General features: G+C 38.8%; 1 protein-coding gene across 1 annotated transcript in view; it reads left to right on the forward strand.

Moving 5' to 3' along the window:
- Positions 1-20065, forward strand: part of ADAMTS6 (ADAM metallopeptidase with thrombospondin type 1 motif 6) — a 147997-nt gene that overhangs the window by 56963 nt on the left and 70969 nt on the right. The window contains exons 8-9 of the mRNA XM_008924697.2: positions 1681-1724; positions 5300-5405. Of these exons, the coding sequence (XP_008922945.1) occupies positions 1681-1724; positions 5300-5405 (150 nt within the window). The remainder of the gene's footprint in view (positions 1-1680; positions 1725-5299; positions 5406-20065) is intronic.

Below are 20065 nucleotides of genomic sequence, written 5' to 3' on the forward strand. Positions count from 1 at the left end.
AAGAACACACACTTCTTAGCAGAAATTGAAGTATACCATGGTGTGTGTTTTTCAAAAATATGACAGAAACAAGGAACTTAATTCATATCATTCTCTCCTATAAAAGTTCTTTGTGAAAATGAACTGAAGGTGAGGAGTAATTTCAGATTCATACCTCTATGAGAGTAAGCTGATCCAGGCCATAAGGGCAAGTTTTCAGCTCTGCAGAAGTCAGTGACAACATTTTACTTGAGTTCAATGGAACTGGCTTTATTATCAAACATCTGTTTTATCTAAGGATGTATGCCTTTCATTGTTTTTTCCTACTACCATTGGATACTAAAAAAAATTAGAAGACCAATAATTCCTATGTATTACAGAGACTTCTTTCTATTCAGTTCTCAGCTATGTTCTAAAGAATTTAGCTAGGGTTTTCTCACTAAATAAGACTGACCCCTCTCTGCTTTCTTTAAGGAACAAATTTTGCTTGAACTTCAATAGGATTAGGTTCAGACATTGTCCTGAATATAGAAATAAGAAATTTGCTTACTTAAATATGTAAAAGGCAGGAAACGATCAATAAAAATCTTTTGCTCCGTATCTTCATCATCTTAAAACTTTGTCATGTTTAAAACCTGATTATATTCCAAGATGTTTTTTATGAGAATGCTAATTTGATTACCTTTCTCTCCTCCAAACTGTAAAGAGGAGATCAGTGAGAGTTTGAACCACCTTGATGAGATAAGCTCATATGGATACTTAAGTTTAAAGTTATAATGTGATCCCAAAAACTGCTCCACACTCAATACCTCTTAAAACTCGTAGGAATTCCATGTGGTCACAGCAGTCTACATGCATAGAGAGTTTAATGAATTTGTTCTGAATTTTAAGTTCTGATTGCGTATTCAAAATACGAAGGTGTAATTAATGAATTGACTGCTGCATGACCAATGCTATTATTAAAAGCTATGTCACAAAAAAAATTGTAATTCTTTTGTTAGCTCCAGAGACTTATATATTAACTACACAAAAACTCATTTAGCATCTATATATGAAGGATGAAAATTATCCTTTTAAGACATTTTTTAGCTTTTTGAAAATGTTTTTTCATTTTAGTTTGTTATCAAATACTCTTAAGACATAGTATAAACATTGGAAAATGATGAGAAGGGCACTGTTATGGCAGTTCATAAGATTGTTTTCAAAAAAATGGTATAATTATTGAGAGTTAAAATTTTTAGTTAGAATCAAAGTTTTAAGTAGTAAAAGTTACAATTAGTAAGTAGTAGAAGCTACAATTAATATTGTTTAGTTCATAAGTGTGAGACTATAAGAGGCTTCGAATTATGTTCAGTAAGTAAAAGTTAAGTGTTACGAATCAGTAGCAGTCTACAGATAGGCTGCTGTAACTTCATAACAGAGTGGTAGACTGCTTTATGGAGTTGGTGATTACAAAGATCCACTTTAACCATTTTTTTCTTACTGGCAGGTGTCCCACTGGCCTGAGGCCAGCAGCTCTGAGTGTACGGCAGCTTGTGGTTTACACCAGAGCATAGAAAATGCCGACACCAGCTGGCTGCACAGTGAAACTGATTGCGGTCTGACAAGTTGGACTGTGATACAGATGTGTGATAAATATACAAACTATCTTACAAATTTGATTCACTGACATATGTTATCTACTGTTTTTCTCCTTAACAGATACGATATCTGCACTTATAAAAACAAGCCTTGTGGCACACTGGGTAAGTATATAAAGAGAAATTTCAGCTTGTATTTGCTGTTTTGTTGCTTTATACTTAGCTATTGGTTTATTGACTGATTAGATCTTCTGAAGTTTGTGCTTTTGAAGTTTTTATAAACATGAACAATAAAAGGTAACCTAGGTGGTCTTTGGCTTTGATACATTGCTAGGAGTTTGAATTGTGTGTATTTCATCTCTGGCTGCTGTCGTTCTGATAAACCTAGTAGATGACTCAATTGTACTTCTTATAGAAGACGACTTGCTCTTTATTTCCATTTAATCTGTCTCCATAATCTAGTTAAAAAATACAAGTAAAAATCCTCTGGAAAATTAAAAAATTACCAAAAAACTCCCAAACCATACAAAAGAAATGGATTTCGAGGTTTGCTCTCTTGTACACAGTGAGTACAGCTTTATATTTTTCCTTTCACAGACTTAGAAGAAAACAGCACAGTGACAGAAATTCCTTAAAACAATGCTTTGACAATGGAGAAGCATACCTTAGGTTAAGGATGGAGAGCTATTGTTCTCTCCATACCTAAATTTGTCACCAAAAGTTATTTACTGTAGTAAATAAGTGTATGTTGTTACCTGTGACCATAGGTTGTTACCTTCAGTAGTACTTTAATATATAAAAGAAACATTATTCAAAGGCCAATGTAACCTTTATTAAGATTTTTTTTCAATTTACGTCCTTTCATAAGCCTCTTTCTTGTAGGTAATTAAAGATAAAATTCCAAATCAGCTAGTTCAGATCAATAATACTTCTTTCTCAGTCACAGTTTGTGATTGTATTTGCTTTGTCTTTCCCTATATTACTGTATGCTTGATAACCTTAACTTATGTTAATTTTTCTACGAGTCTCTCAAGTCAGCACAATGCTTCTGGCAGAGGAATGTAGTTTACATCGTAGAAGGTACCAGAATTTTGCCTGCTGTAAATATGAACAAAATCCACAGCTTAGTAGAAGGCATTTGTAAAGGCCATTTGCTTTAGTAAAAGGCAAATGATGATGAATTTCTAAATGTAACTGATTTTCTTTGATGTTGAGGTGACAAAACTGAGACTGTGAACATTGATGTCTGAGAATTGGCTTTGCAAGTGTTAAAAGAAGAAAGGTTGAAAGAGCATACATTCATGCATGAACTATTTGATATTTTTAGGTGATATTTTTAACACAGATCATTAGTGTGCTAGTTCTTACTGTATCAGATTTTGGCAGAAAAGCAAAATCTGCTTCACTTGAATTCATTGTAACAGAGGATAGACTTTGGCAAATGTTTTATTAAACAAAAGGCTTTATTTGAAAAAAACCCCCAACTAAAGTATTGGCAACAAAACCATGACAATTTTTTTACATTATAGGCATTGAATTGGAGAAGAGAGGACACCCTGTGGTCCTCTTCTGCAAGGCATTTGATATGCTTAAGTCCCACTGACCTCCAGTAACTAATCATATATTTAAGGAGTCTGTGAACAAAAGTCTCAGGTCTCAAAAGGTCTCAAAAGGTCAAAAGAAACCTGGATAATTGGTATTATAGGACAAAAAAGAAATAAAGGATTTGGTGTGGCAGAGACATCTGTATCCTATTCCAGTTTCCTGAAACAGGGAATCTTGCTATCTTTCTAGAAAAGATAGACCTCAGATGTCTTGCAATATGTCTGTGACTCCAGTGAAGGCCAGTTCTTTCTAAAATCTGAGCAATAGACTGAGTTCTTAACTTGATCTCTGTTACTTTCTGCAAGCATGGTATGGAATTACATTACTCTGGTTTTGTAAGTTGCTGAAGCAAGTGCTTAGTTAGAAAATGTGAAATGGAGATGACTTTGTCTTTCAAATATGGTGGACTTTACAGGGGAACATGTCAGTTGTATATACGTATTGCCATGTTGTCTTCAGAATTTCCTCGATTAGCATAGCATAGGTGAACTATAATTACTGTATTTTCTGCAGGTTGAACACTGCAAAAAATACATATTTTTCTCCATGGACAATCTGTTTTCTTTTGATGTTTTATGGTGTCTTCAGGGAGTGTCTCTACAGCAATGATTTGTTTATAGCAGTAGTACTGTTTTGATGCAAATTCTCCAGACATACATTGTCACCTTTTTCCCATGTCAGTTTGGTTATCGGAGTAGTTCTGATGTATATAAACTAGATTTGTTTGGGAGAAAACCTAAATCAGAACAAATACCCCCAAATGCTCTGTATGTGCCTGCGGGAGACATTAGATCCCACATGGGCTGTTTCCTTGTGATACCCTTGTAATATTTTTTCCCTTTAGGAAGCTTTGAACCACATGTGTAGTGACTATGTTCAACCTATAGGATTCAACGAGTCCAAAGTAAAGTGCCCAACCTACATAAAAAGATATGTGGATAGCCTCAATGTCAGTGCTTCACTGTGTTGACCCACTCCTATGGCTCCAGATTACTTGCTGATGTGGACACAGCCAGGAAACACTTGTCTTCTTATTACTTGCTTACTGTTAGTCCAAATAGAATAATTTGAGGCTTGCTCATATAGAGTATACTTTCTCTCTGCCCCACTCCCTGCCTCTTTCTGCTTATCCCCCAATCAAAGTTACACTTTTCCTAGTTTTTTTGTCGTTGATGTTATTTGTTTTTTTTTTTTTTGTTGTTGTTTTGTTTGGGTTGGGTTGGGGTTTTTTGGTTTGGTGTGGTTTTTGGTGGTGGTAGTTTGTTTTATTTTGGTTTGGTTTTGGTTTTTGGTTTTGTTTTGTAGTGTACTGGGTTGTTTTGTAGTTAACTGAGCAGGTAATTTCCTTAAAGGAAGGTTTTTTGCTTCTTTCAGATTAGAAACGCTAGGGAGGAATACGTTAAATAAATCTGATGTTCTTTAGTGGCACTAAATTATGACTGGAGTATGTATGTAATAATGTGTTGCCGAAGAATGTGCAAGATACAGAAGAGCCATAGCCCATAAATTGCCAGTAGCTTTCTCTCTCTAAAGAAAGTTTTTAAGAGCGCTTGTAACACAATAAGGTTTAAATTCCAGAAGATGATGGGTGATAAATGGAAAAGACTTCCATGGTTAAATGAATACTTGTTATTAACATGTCTCCTCTCTTCACTGATGCATTGAGTTTTGTTTTTTTAATTTTTTTAATGTACCATGTGAGGTTTTTCATAGCTAAAAAAGTTGCTTCTATGTTTTTATGAACCCACTAAACTTAAACAGATTTCTTTAGAAAAATAGTGTGGATACATTTTGCTTTCTTCAGGCTGAAGAATGTTAAAATAGCAATGCTTTCTTGAATTCCCTCTCCTGGCTCAAGTTACTAGGTGGTCCCAAGTTACCAGAAGTAAAATTTATAAATCTAACCCCTAGTCTAGACATTTTCCAGCACTGACTGCAGTTCAAAAAATATTAATGTCTAGCCGGCAAAGTAAAATTCCCCCCAGTGATTTTGTAAATGACTAGAAAGTTAACCTTTTGCCAACTGCTCCTTCTGTGCATAGAAGTTATTAAAAAGAATCCAGGCATTTAAAACTAGGGCTTTTAAGACTGAAACACCTTGGCATGACCCTTTGTGTCTCCTTCTGTTTATTCAGGCTTGGCCTCTGTGGCTGGAATGTGTGAGCCTGAAAGGAGCTGCAGCATTAATGAAGACATTGGCCTAGGTTCAGCTTTTACCATTGCACATGAGATTGGTCACAAGTGAGTGAGTTTAAAAAAAGAATAAGTTTTAATGTATCACCTTTTTAATATTAGTTTAATAATAGATTTTTTTTTTCCTGCACTGTCTCTATTCCCATGCTCCATGTTTCTGTATATAGTATTAATGAGTGGCAATACATTTTATTTAGTATATATTACCAGAGGCCTTAAATTTATAACTGAAGACTCATTGTTTACCCTTTGATTTCAGATTCCAGCTTAATCTCTCCTTCTGAGATTTGAATCACAACCTTTCTACTCTGTTTCATATTTTAAAATTTTTGGCTTTGAAAATTTTCTTTCCCCCCTTTTGTTTACCTTTCTTTATGAAACAGAAGAGGTTAAAGGTAATTTTTTTTTTGCTTTTTGTTATTTTATCTTAAATTTAATTCAAACTTTTATTATTGAAACGCTGATTCCATTGTCAATATTTGTATACTTTTAGTCCTCTTTCACTTCAGCATGAAGAATCTGAAACAGGCATAGCGCAGTCGTAGCATCACTAGTTACATCTAAAGTGTCAGCGTATCATTTTAAAGAGCATGTTGTTATGAGACTGATAAAATCTGAGTAGTGTTTGATCTAGAAATATTTCAGGCCTTCCCTCAAAGACAACATTTTTAGTACATTGTGATGACTCTAAAAAGACTAAGCACCTTCTTTTATCAAGAGGTTTCCTTCTTTGTTTACGTGGGTTGACCAATGCTGAGTTATGCATGACATGCTTTTGCAGTCATTAGCTGATCGAACTGTTAAAAATTCCAGTGCAGACTGAAATGGAAGCTAGCAACCTGCTGATCAAAAAAAGGATTTGGAAGTAAACAGTTATTTCTAGCCCACCTATTATGTGAGATAATTACTGGACAACTATGTTCTCATTTATATTACATATGAAAAAAACAAGGTAGTGTAAATGACTTCTGGAATTCAAAAGCAATTCAGAAACATACCTAAGTCCCCTAACTTTCATTTCCTTCCTTCCTTCTTTTCCCTTACTTGTATGAGCTGAAGAAGATAGGGTAAAGGAAAATATATTTCTACTGTTGAGGAAAGAGCTCCTCCAATCACTAAATACTTATAGTTCTGAAATCCCTGTAAATAATGTCTTGTTAGATGACCTAGCTGTGAATTGTCTCATGTTTAACATAAAACCCCAATGTTCCAGTACAATATTTTCATTCTAACTCATATTCCATACAGCTACATTCACGTAGACTCTGAGAACAGTTAAGGTTGGAAAGGACTTCTGGAGATCATCCTAATTCATTTCCTCTGTCACAGGAAGATTGCCAGGTGGGGTTTGAATGTCTCCAGAGATGGAGACTCCACAAGCTCCCTGGGCAGCCTGTTCCAGTGCTCTGCCACCCTCAATGTAAAGAGGTTCTTCCTCATGTAGCTGGCATGATATGTCAAATGCTGGCTTGAAAAGAAGTAGAATTTATTTTTTATCCAATGCACAGTCATTAAAGAAAGTTACACTGCAAGCTTGGTGTTGAAAATTAACATGCTGTGTAGATACCTTCAGTAAAAGCTGGAATGTGAGTATGTGAGCAAAAAATCTTCAGGTTTTATAATGTTTTATGGTAGCCACTCATCACCTATCGTTCTACCCACACTGTGACTAAATGCCTCTAGGACTATACCAGAGTTGTTATTTCCTCTCAGCTTCCTAGTTTCCAGTACCCGTTTGAAGTCATTTGCATATGTGAGTAAAATAATTGTTTCAGAGAGCCTTGTAAACATATTTCTTTGGCTGTACCTCTTTTCAGACTTGGGAATAGGAAATTGACTTCATTTTCAAATGAAAAATAGAAGCATTTAAGGGACTTGTCTACACTGAATATGTAACATACAACAAAAAAGCACTCAATTACATAGAATCACAGAATGGGTCAGGTTGGAAGGGACCACACTGGGTCATCTGGTCCAACCTCCCTGCTCAAGCAGGGTCATCCTAGAGCACATTACACAGAGTCGTGTCCAAATGGTTCTTGAATATCTCCAGTGAGGGAGACTCCACAATCTCTCTGGGCAATCTGTTCCCATGCACAGTCACCCACACAGTAAAGAAGTTCTTCCTCTTGTTCACATGGAACCTCCTGTGCATCAGTTTCTGCCCACTGCCTCTTGTCCTATTGCTTGACAGCACCAAGAAGAGCCTGGCTCCACCCTCCCTTCAGATACCTACAGAGATTGATGAGGTTCCCTCAGTCACCTCTTCTCGAGGCTGAACAGGCCAAGTTCCCTCAGTCTTTTCTTGTAGAAGGGATGCTGCAGTCCTCTTATCATCTTCGCAGCCCTCTGCTGGACCTCCTCCAGGGGCTCCGTGTCTCTCTTATCCTGAGGAGCCCAGAACTGGACACGGCACTCCAGGTGAAGCCTCACGAAGGCTGAGTAGAGGGGCAGGATCACCTCCCACAGCCTGCTGGCAATGCTCTTCCTAATGCACCCCAGGACACCATTGGCCTTCTTGGCCACGGGGTCTCACTGCTGCCTCATGGGCAGCTTGTTTTCCACTAGGACCCCCAGGTCCTTCTCCACAGAGCTGCTTTCCAGCAGGTTGGCTCCCAGCCTGTACTGGTGCCTGGGGTAGTTTCTCCACAGGTGCAGGACCTGCACTTGTCCTCTTTGAATTTCAGGCAGTTCTTCTCTGCCCATCTCTCCAACCTGTCTAGGTCCTTCTGAAGGGCAGCACAGCCCCCTGTGGTATCAGCCACTCCTCCCATCTTTTTGTTGTTGAGGCGGCATCTGCACCTTCATTCAAGTGATTGATGAATATACACATAAAAAAACTACATGGGGCAAAGATTTGAAGAAAAAACAAAACAACCCCTCCAATAAATATTTAATAGAAAGTATGACTGACCATTGTAATCACACTCAGACTATCAGTCTCTTTAAGTTTTCAAGAAGAAATGCTGTTCTGGATAGCATTCTAATTAGATAAGAATGGGAGAACTGCACATTTGAAAGATGATTTTATTAATTGTGTAGTTGCTATGGAATACCAAGTTTTTAAAAAAATGTTGAACTGAGAATCAAAATTCTCTTGTGATTAAAAGAGAACAGGTATGATGATGCATATATTATTTTCATAATACATATATTATTATCATGATTATCCACGATTTCTCTAAAATTGGATTTGTAAACTTCCCTAATGGAAGTATGGCTCAACTTGTTGGTTTCCAGTAGTTTTTTTAATTATAGAGTGATGAGAAGTCATTAGATCTTCAATCTGACTTTCTGTTTTTCATAATGTGTTAAATTTAACTCATTTAACCTTGCGTTGATCCAAGTAAGTTCCATTTGGTTGAAGAATATTATCCAGAAAAGTACTTCTTGAAAACTTAAAAAGGCTGATAGGAAATAGGAAACGTGATCGTAAATAGCCAGTCTTTCTCTTAAATATTCATAGTTTTTAAAACTTGTAGTTTTTATATGTTTATAACCCAGTTTTGGTACTGTTAAGCTGTATGTGGTTGAGACTCATAACCAGCTGTTTTTATTGAAGATGGTGGTACACCGTGATTGTTTCTTTCTTAAAGAGCATAAACAATGGAGGTACTAACGCTTTTATGGTTGTTTCTCCCTAGGCGTGGTTCAGAGAACAGCCTTGTATTACTCTTATTACTACTGTGAATCAGATAAAAGTCATAGTTGGCACTTAGCCTTCAGAATAGTTTCTCTAGAAAACTATTTTGATTTTTGATACTTGACATGCTCAATGCCTACTTTCCTACCATTAGATATTTCACACCGAAGACACTTAAGATTCCTGGTAAGCAAAAACCACAAACAGTGATTTCTTGTAGCAGGAGTGAGAATTGAGTGTGTATTCCCTGAATTTTCGAGCAAAGTTTGACTTTTTCTTTTTGGTGAAGAAAGGAACTATTTTCAGGCCTAATCATGCTTTTATGCTCAAACAAGTCGAACAATTTAAGATCCAGTCCCATTTTCTATTTACCTAACAGCTGAGTTAGGTGGCTTTCTGCTCTATGCTTTTATATTCTAAAATATCTTACCCCACACAGGCTGTACAGGATGCTTAGTTGAACTGATAAGGAATTTCAGATTCCACTGAAAGAGGTATGTTGCTAAAAGAAAGGCATTGTGCCATTCATTGTTGCAGTCCTGTGGAGAAGTTAGCTGAGATCTGGAAAGTAAATAATAAAGTGAAATAGAACAAATGAAAGTGGGTGAACAAAGGAAATGTCAAAACATGACCATAGTGGACTAGGCATAGGACAGAGAGTTGCCCATGACACTTGGAGTAAGAAAAGAATTTACTAATGACAGAAACCTATTAAGGGCTGTATGGAGGGAACAGGTAGAGAAGACTGGTGCCTGAAGTAATTTCTGAAAAGTCAGAATTTATAGAAATTGGACTTATAGAAGATGTAATGAATTTAAATTCAGATGAGTTTGACAATTTTATCTTGATAGAGAAAGATTTAAAAAATAATAAGAACATAGATTATGGTCCAATTGACTAAATTGTCTTCAAGATGAAGAAGAGCAATAATTTCAAGCATGTATTTAGTTGTCCTTGTTTTTCTTGAAAGAGAACCCTAAGCGTTCTTCAGAGGACTACAGGATGCTGTTTTTAATATGTTGCCAAAGCACTTCGGGAGAGGGATCTATGGAATGTTCTTCGAGTCTAGTCTGAAGATTTACCTGGAAGCTGTCTCTCACTGTAGCTGTTTGAAGATTGTTAACTTGGAGTCTCCTGCTTGGAATGCCGCCCCTTTTAGGTTTGAACTTAAGGTTAAAGTTGTTTACAATGCACAAGTCAATGGTCTGTTTAGCATTCTGCACTAGGCACCACTCGGGTATGACGAATATCGCGAACATTTCTCTGTCACACCAAGACATAGCCAGTGAGGTGCCAATGCTTGGATTGAGGATGCATCCAGGTTGTCTTCAAACTATCTTTCTGCTGAAAGATAGTGTTGCTGATGGTGAGCTGCTGCTCTGCACAAAACTCTTATCAGAAGGTGTCCATTATCGTTGCAGTTGGGGCACATATACTAAAGAGAACAACATGTTGCTTGTTGTGTAGTGGGAGGTGTAAGGAGATAATATGATCAGAATGACCTGTCAGCAAATTTTCAAGTTTAGAGACAATAGAGTTTTTGATCATGAAGCCAACTCCTGAAAGATGACTTTCAGTTCTGGGTTTACCTGACCAAAAGAGGGTGTAACCGGCACCATGTTCTCTAAGGCTGCCTTCCTCATGGGGACAAACCTCACTGAGAGCAGCAACATCGATGTTAAGTCATGACAGTTCATGGGCAATTAGAGCAGAACGATGCTCAGGACGTCCACTATCTGCAGTATCAAGCATGGTTCTGATGTTCCAGCATGTGAGAGTCAATTTGAACACACCTTTAAAGGCAGCTGTATGCCTTTGTCTCTTTATCTTTGTTCGACTACATCAGAAGATGCCTGTTGGCCGTGGTTAACCAACCAGGTGGAGGGTGGAGATGAGCTTTGGTTAGGCCACTTTTTCTAGGCCCCTCTCCATATGGAGCAAGCAGTACTTCCTTGAAAAAGGCTACTTGGTCATTCAGGATGCTGCTGAAAGAGACTGTCATCTCCAGGGTCAGTCTCAAGCGACCAATGTCCTGAACCAACCTGCAAGGTTGGCTCTGCAGCTTCCAGTGCACCTTTCACCTGCCGTTTCGACCCTCGCCTGTCGCTACAGAGCTTTTCAAATGTGGGTAAAGCCTTCGAGCCTGTGCAGTGGATTTTTTAGGTGAGGCACAGCATGTGCAGAACTGGTCCCACCCTTTTCTCCTAAGGTTCATCTGCCAGGGCCTAGCAAGCTTGGACAGTGACAGCGAGGTCCTCAGGATGTAGGTTTAATTAAAGTATCCTTATCTTGGATGGATGGCCTTACAGGGCTAAGCGAGCTCCATCTGCTTGGGTTTGGAGTTAGAGTTGTCCTTCTCCTAGGATGACTGCTGGAAGGCTAGTGAGCCCATCCTGCCTGTGGACACATTTTATCTGACCCTTCAGTTTTAACCTGTTTGGCATGGGAGACCCTACCGGAGGCATATACCACCACCAGCACAGCTCACAACCTCATAGGGGCACAAAACCTTCTCCCCACTAAAATGATTTGGATGAGCCTTTCCCCTCCCCCCAGCCTCCTACACTCAAACCCAAGGACATTCCCTTGCCCTAAACACCCTTCCAAGACGCTATATATCCAAAAATTACAGTTATATTATAATTCCAAAAACCTTTCCTGGGCAGAAGCTCCAAACAAGCCAAGCCCAGCACATCCCACTCTGACTGCAACAATACTGGAACAGGGAGCGATCCCGACACACCCCCAGGCGGGGTAGGCAACACAAATAAGGGGTCCCTCGCACCCATCCGCGCGGCTCGGCACCTCCCAAGGCTCCAGCCCAGCCTGAATCCCCCCCCCAGACCCAGAAAAACCCCCCTACCCACCCTAACCTTACCCTCTCCTCCCACTGTGTCACCACAGGCCCCTCGTTGCACCGCCCACCCGTGGCCTTCCAAACGGGACTGCCCCACCTGCCCTCCCGCTGGTCCAAGGATCCCTCAGGCCCCCCCAACCCCCTCCCGGTCCCTGCCCAGGAATGATGAAAACAATGAGGAGATCCAGGAATTCTTGATAAAGAAGAGAACTACTCACCAAGCACATTGTGCTTTGCCATCTTGTTATGTAAGAAAAGCAGCCTTTCGTCTTGCATGCAGCAAGCTCCAACAGAAACTTTGAGACATCCAGAACAAGTGGTAGATCAATCTAGCAGGAAAGATTCAATTGTGCACAGATATGGGTGATCACAGAGGATTCTATGAGGCTTTGAAAGCAGTGTATGGACTTACACACCAGGTTCAAAGCCCTTTACTCAGTGCAGATGGTCAAATTCTTCTCACAGATAAAATTTCCATTCTGAATCAGTGGTCTGAACATTTTCAGACTTTTCAGTACCAACTGTGTAGTTCAAGGCTCAGCAATTCAGTACATTACACAACAACCAGTGAAAAATGAATTGAATGTTGCCCCTACTATGGGAGAAACTCTTAAGGCCATACAGCAGGTGAAAACTGGCAAGGCAGCTGGGGTTGATGGAATTCCACCTGAAGTCTGGAAGCACGGAGGCCAGGCACTCCATGCTAAATTTCACAAGTTTGTGGTGCATTGTTGGGATCTAGGTGAGCTACCATTAGACCTTCGTGATGCAGTCATCATCACCTTGTATAAGAAGAAAGGAGATAAATCAGACTGTTCAAATTACCGAGGTATTATTCTGCTCTCCATTGCTGGTAAAATTGTTGCAAAAATACTTTTGAACAGATTAACACCCGCTATAGCAGAAGAACTTCTACCTGAAAGCCAATGTGGTTTCAGAGCCAATAGGAGTACCGCAGACATGGTATTTGTTCTCAGACAACTGTAGGGAACAAGTGTAGGGAACAGAGTAAAGGACTCTATGTAACTTTTGTTGATTTCACCAAAGCTTTTCTGTGAACAGAAAAGGTCTGTGGCAGATTTTGGAACGTTTAGGATGTCCTCCCAAGTTCCTTAAAATGATCATTTTGCTTCATGAGGATCAGCGCGGCCAAGTCAGACATGGCAATGCACTTTCTGGGCCCTTTCTAATAACCAATGGTGTGAAACAAGGTTGCATTCTTGCACCAACTCTATTCACAGTCTTCTTCAGCATGATGCTCCAAAGGGCCATGGTAGACCTTGATGAAGAAAACGGTATCTACATTCAGTATCGTACCAATGGAAGCTTATTCAGCCAAAGGCGACTGAAGGCCCATCCTAAGACTTTAAATCATCTTGTCCGTGAGCTGCTTTTTACTGACGATGCCACCCTTGTGGCCCACACAGAAGCAGCCCTGCAGCGTTTAACATCCTGCTTTGCAGAGGCTGCTGAGCTTTTTGGGCTGGAAGTCAGCTTAAAGAAGACAGAAGTTTTCTACCAACTTTCACCTCAGGAAGACTGGCGAATCATCATTGCCGAATCAGAGCTCAAATCAGTCCAGCAGTTTAATTATCTGGGAAACATCATCTCCTCGGATGGTAAGACTGACGAAGAGATAGACAATAGGTTAGCAAAGGCATATAGAGCTTTTGCAAAACTCCATAAAAGAGTTTGGTGTAATAAACACCTGAAGAAAAGGACGAAGATCAGTGTTTACAGAGCCATTGTGCTGTCTGCTCTTTTGTATGGGTCTGAATCATGTGTCGTTTACTGCCACCACTTACGACTCTTAGAACGCTCCTATCAGCACTGCCTGTGTACAATCCTAAACATCCACTGGACTGATTACATGACTAATGCGTCTGTTCTTGAATAGGCAGCGGTTACGAGTATAGAGGCCATGTTGCTGAGAACACAGCTGCGCTGGGCAGGGCACGTCTCAAGGATGAAGGACCACCACCTCCCTAAGATCTTGCTCTATGGTGAACTTGCCACTGGCTGCCGCAAGAGAGGAGCCCCGAAGAGAAGATACAAGGACTCCCTGAAACAACATCTCAGCTTTTGTCATATTGATTATCATCATTGATCTACTCTGGCCTCCAGTCATGAGACATGGAGACACACTATTCATAATGCTTCTGCTTCTTTTGAGAACACACAGAGATTCATTCTTTAGGAGGAGAGACAACACAGAAAGAACCGTGTCTTGCCAATACCACCTAAGGAGACTTTCTGCTGTGCCTTTTGCAACCAGACTTGTCTATCTCGCATTGGCCTTTTTAGCCACCAGTGCGCTTGTAGCAAGTGTGGGTAGAGTCCTTCTCAGATCTTCGTTTACAAAACCTAGCCGTGATGATGATTTAGTTCATACAGCTAAAACATGCTTTTTAAAAAGCACTTTTTAAAAAGTCTCTTCTCAGCCTGTATGCAAAGAAAAATATCATAAATATCACTCCTACCATATGAGAAAGTTTGTCTTCAGTGATGGAGTAAAATACCTTTCATAAACTTTGTCTTTTCCTCATTCTTTAGCGATCAGTGAGCTTCACATTTAATCAGTGCATTGGGTTTGCATAGCCAGATTTTGGTAGCAGGGGTGCTATAGGGGTGTCTGCTGTGAGAAGCTGCAAAAAGCTTCCCCAGTGTTCAAAGAGCCAATACCAACTGGCTCAAAGATAGACCTGCTGCTGGCCAAGCCCAAGCCCATCAGCAATGGTGGTAGCACCTCTGGGATGTTTTTTATAAAGGGATTATAAAAACAGCTGCATAACAACAGCGAGAAGAGTGGAGTGAGAATATGTGAGGGAAACCACCCCATAGACACCAAAGTCAGTGAAGAAGGAAGGGGAGGACGTGCTGCAAGAATCAGAGTAGAGATTTCTCCTGCAGCTTGTGGGGAAGCCCATGGTAAGGCAGGCTGTCCCCTTGCAGCCCGTGGAGGTCCACAGAGAAGCAGATAAATTCACCTGCAGCCCACGAAGGGGACTCCATGTTGGAGCAGGTGATTGCCTGAAGGGAGGCTGTAATGCCTTGGGAAGCCCTTGCTGGATCAGGCCCCTGCCAAGACCTGTCGTCTTGTGGAGAGAGGAGCCTGCACTGGAGCTGGTTTGCTGGCAGGACTTGTGACCCCATGGGGGACCCACACTGTAGCAACCTGTGCATGAAGGACTGTACTCCATGAAAGGAACTCACGCTGGAGCAGTTAATGAAGAACTGCAGCCCATGGGAAGGACTTACATTGGAGATTTAATGGAGAACTGTCTCCTGTGGGTGGGATTCCATGCTGGAGCAGGGGAAGAGTGTAAGGTGGAAGGATCAGCAGTGATGCATGGTAAACTGACTGTAATGCCCATTCCTCATTTAGGAGTAACTTCGAGCCTGGGAAGAAGGGACAGGTGGGGGTAAAGCTGTTTTAAGGCTTAGTTTTTATTTCTCATTCTTCTACTCTGATTTGATTGGTAATAAAATTAAGCCTGTTTCATTCAAGTTGAGTCTATTTTGCACATGATGGTCACTGGTGAGTGATCTCTTCCCTGTCTCTATCTTGACCTTTCCTCGTATTTTCTGTGTCCTGTTCAGCTGAGGAAGGGAGGGATGGGCACCTGGTGTCCAGCCAGGGTCAACTCACCACAGTCATTCAAACCTCAGCTGCATTTCAGGACCTGAGTTTTAGTTTTTCTGGAAGAAGAAAACTGCAGACCCAGCAGCCCTCAGAGATGTGTCAAGGAATGTATTTCTTGTACAACTCTTGTACAACTTGTACAGTACTCCAATCTGAGGTATTAAGAACACATACGCCAAACGTCATAGTAGCTTTTTCAAAAATAGTTGAAACACAGCTAGTAGGAATTGTACTAATACCACCTCCTGTCAGCTCTCCAGCTGATGCTGTCATCGTTGTTTTGTCTATGATGATGATGTCTTCCATCTTCAACTGTAGCAGGTCTGACAGACTGTCTTAAATCTACAGTGTATGAAAACATCAATAACAACCAGAACACTGGTTAAACTTATTCCTGCTAGGTGCCTAGGATTGACTGAGAAGAATGCCTTGAATTTTTAGGAACAGTTTAACCAACTTTTTTAATTTCAAAAAACAAAACAAAACAAAAGAAAACAAACCACACCGAACCAAAAAACCCTAACCAAAATGTGTCCAGTTTTTGTCTGGACAAGCCACATAAAACTATACAAAATTATATTCTTACTTTCTTACCCCCCTCACCCTCCATCCCCTGCCCCAGTCTTTTTTGTTAAAAGAACATTGTTTTATGCCTGCCTAATATTGCAGGTATTAAAAAGTTTTCATTGGAACTTCAGTTTTAATGATGTGCATATAAAATGAAATGTCATAAACATAAAGCAAAAAACCCAATTTTGTGACCTGTTTATATTTAAAATATGAAAAAAGGTCTGTGTCTAAATAACTGGGAAATATTATTTGAAGATTAAAATTTACAGTACTAAAATATTTTTTATTACATTAAAGCATTCTAATCAAGGAAAACAAATGTTGTAAGACTTCACTGGTCTTAACTAATGTACAAAAAGAATAAATGGAGGTGAAGTGGAAGGTTATCGTAACCTTGAAGGCATCTTGAATTTCCAGAGGAAATCTGAGCTTAGAAGTTTGCTTTCTGGTTGGAGCCAATAGTTTCTGCTTTGACCTGCAGTACAAAAACCTGATGCATCTGTACTGTGGTTCTGTGTAGTACACAAGCCTTACTTGATGTTTCTCTTGTGGCATGAAGGCTGGATAGCTATGACAGTGTACTACAGGAAAAGTTTGTGCTCCACTTTTTTCTAATATTCCTGTAGAAGTCTGTCATTTCCCCCTAAGAAAGTTCAGGTTTCTGAATAGGCTGCATTTTCTTTTTAGTAAATTAGAAATTGCTGTGCTTTTTAGAGCCCCATGCGTTATTTAATCCTAAATGATGCTCATATATAAAAATTATATTTGATGGGCTGTTTGGTCATCAGACGTAACTCAGAGAAGAATGGTACCTAGAAAATAAGTGGGAAAAATATTAGGATAGAAGTATGCTGAAATTATGTTTAATTTGATGACAGGTGTGCTTGTTATAAAGCTACATTATTAAACTAGTTTGTTTCCCAAGTTTTTATGGAACTAACAAGTTTTACTAAAGCCAAAGTGTAAAATTCTGCATTACTTCAGAACAAATGATACGGGATGCTCCAAACCAAAGAATGATATCCAAATGGAGGAAATCTGCAGTTAAGGTTAAAATCCGTGTTAAGACATGAAAATGGGAAGTAAAGTAACTAATTAGCCATGATTCCTCCCTTGAGGAATATTCAATATTAGCTAGTTTCGATAAATGCTATCAATGTTTGGAATCCTAAATTAAAATAAATTGATTCTTCAATACAATATTTTAAAATTATTTTTTCTTTCATTTGTAAGAATGAAACTCATTTGAGTTGCAATTCGCACACTGTTAAGAAGCTATAACCAGTACTTTTGTAACATTGGCTAGAAATGTATGGAGAGCTACATAGAAAGAGGAAAATTCTCTGTTAAGACATGATATGGGGAAAATATTTAATAAAAGTAAGGAAAAAGTGCTGACCTTTTTTACTGAAAAAACATAAAATCTTGATTGTATATTCTCTGAAATTTACCATAACATTGTAGCAATTGTCAGATATTTCACTACTAGTAGACATGAGAGTAATTAATAAAATTAACCTGTATGTCCACACAGAAATTGTGGGTTTTTTCTATGTAGTTCATAGCTCTGATATTCTAGAGAAAAAAAATCTATTATTCTTTAATAGTATTTTGTGTTCACAATTTTGTTAAACAAAATCATGCTGAAACATGATAGTTTTCAGTATCTTCCATCCTTGTATTTGCTCTACTTTCACTAAGAAAAGGCATATTAAAGCCATGGCTATGTTTACAGATGCAGGGAAGCTGAAAGTCTTCTTAGTTTTTCAGTGTAGGCTGTAAATAGACATTCTAAGCTATATGAAATACATATAGAGATTTAAGTGACATGTTTTTAACAGTTTTGAGAGTAAGTACAACACACTACCAAAATAAATTAATAAAATGTTCATGAAAAAGTTGTATCTGTCAGTTTCTCCAAGCAAATTACGATACACTCTTTAGATCTTCTGTCAAGTACAAGAATACTTGTTCAAACATGCCTTCCATCTGTAGATTGTAATAGAGATTTACAGTTAGAAAGTTTGAAAGTATTCTTCAGTGGTTCACTTTATGATCCTTCACTGCCCTTCATTCTTCATAAATGTTAGATCAGTTTATTAACATGCTGAGACACTAGAGGAAGTTCTAGCACTGTACTACAGTCAAGATACTTGAAAATGGCTCATTTTGCTCTTACCATGTGTGTTTATCTCCTAATACAGATAATTAGTATCATAAAACCTCTTAAGGTTAAAGTTTATTTTTTCTTCTTAGAAAGAAAGGTTTCTTTTTCTTAAAGACTTATATGTAGTGTTTGGAGCTATAAAGCAGCTTCAGGTAATGGACAAGAAGATGAAATGCTCGATTTACAGTTTCTTTTGCTTCTGTTCCTGTAACTTTCTTGCCTCACTTGATTCCCAGTTCTCAGTCTCTGACACATTTCTCCTTATGCTGTTAAACAATTGGCAGAGCAAAATAAAAGACACGGCTTTAAAAAAGAAGAGGTCAAATTCATGTAACTCATGAATCTGTAAGAGACAAAAAAATTACCATACCCTGTATTATTTAGAGAAATGAAACATTAGGAAACTGTGCATTTCTGAATTCTCCAAAGCCTGAGAAAGCTAGGAAATGGTTTGATATGTAGATAATTAGTATTACAGTTGGATAGCAGACATAATTGGTTTAGAAGAAGCTTTTTACTTAAGCAGCACATTTCAGGTAACTTCAATGCTATTAAAGTACATGATATACAAAATAAACCTCAATGCAGAGTATGGAGATGCATTCAGATTGGTTTGGATCTGTCTTCTTGGAATCCTAAGCCTCTGGATAATAAATAAGAATGGAAGCATTCTGGCTGTCTCACAAAAATAACTGCTGCCATTTCATATATATCAGCAATAAATGTTTTAGCAACTGTAACCATCATAGTTTAGAACCACCAAACAAGTCAGTAACCAAATGAAATTGTAGGGACCTGCATTGTTTTTCTTTTGCAAGATAAAGGAGGGGTAGACAAGTTTACATTCACATCCTTCCCTCTCATACTCCAGGGTCTCTGGTTATCTGTTGCTGTTTTATTCAGTGCAGCTGACACTACTTATCTCCCCTGTGATTTTTGAGCTTGGGTCTTAAGCTGGATGTGTGTTACAAATAATTCTCTCAGATAATTTTTTCAGATATAAGATTGCCAAGGGAAAAAAAATTCTTCAGTTACAGATGTTAGTAAATGAAACAGGCACAGAGCACTAGTAGAATGTGCTACCTTTTCTAAGATGTATAAAAACTGCAGATAATTTGCAGATGAGTTTCGGTTATAAATTTAAAGTTCTTAGTCTTGCTGCTTTGCAATTCTGCTTTGACATTCTTAAATGTCAAGTAAGTGCTCTCTTGGGAAATGAGGAGCCATAATTCGTGCAAAAAAATCAGGAGCTGCTGAGTTAAACATCTTTCCTTGAGATGGTAGGTGGAAAGGTAACTTCACAGAGTAACTTCTGTGCCACCTGAGAAGACTTCACTCTCTCCTCATTCATCTGGCTGTTCTTTTAAAGACAAAATTATACTGGTAGTTTTAGATACGCTTTTTAAGCCAGTGAAAGAAATACAGTCTGTATATGTTTGGTGAGTTTGAAAAAGGTAGGTAAATTATAACAGTGGCTCCATAAAGAGTATTTTATGTTCCTTCATTTCTTCCCTGTCTTTCCATGCCAATCCAGTTGCAAACATGCTTTCGAAAAAGAGCCAGTTTTAATGTAATGATGGCCAAATATAACCGCATGTTCTGATGGTAATAAAACTGGAAATTTTGTTGGAAATGTGTTTCCATCTGCAGTCCTGCCCATAGGAGTGCAAATTACTGGACTGTAGTGGCATGCTACCACTATCTTTGGAAAGAGATGACAATAATTGTAAGACCCCTCTACAAATGTCAGAAAAAACTACCTGCACCTAATGATAGTTTCATCCTAAATTCAGAAGGGCCAAGTAGAAAAGCCGCCTTGGAAGGGGAT

Source organism: Manacus vitellinus, unplaced genomic scaffold, assembly GCF_001715985.3.
Source record: "Manacus vitellinus isolate BGI_N305 unplaced genomic scaffold, ASM171598v3 scaffold_18_pilon, whole genome shotgun sequence".
In the NCBI taxonomy this organism is placed as follows: Eukaryota; Metazoa; Chordata; class Aves; order Passeriformes; family Pipridae; genus Manacus; species Manacus vitellinus.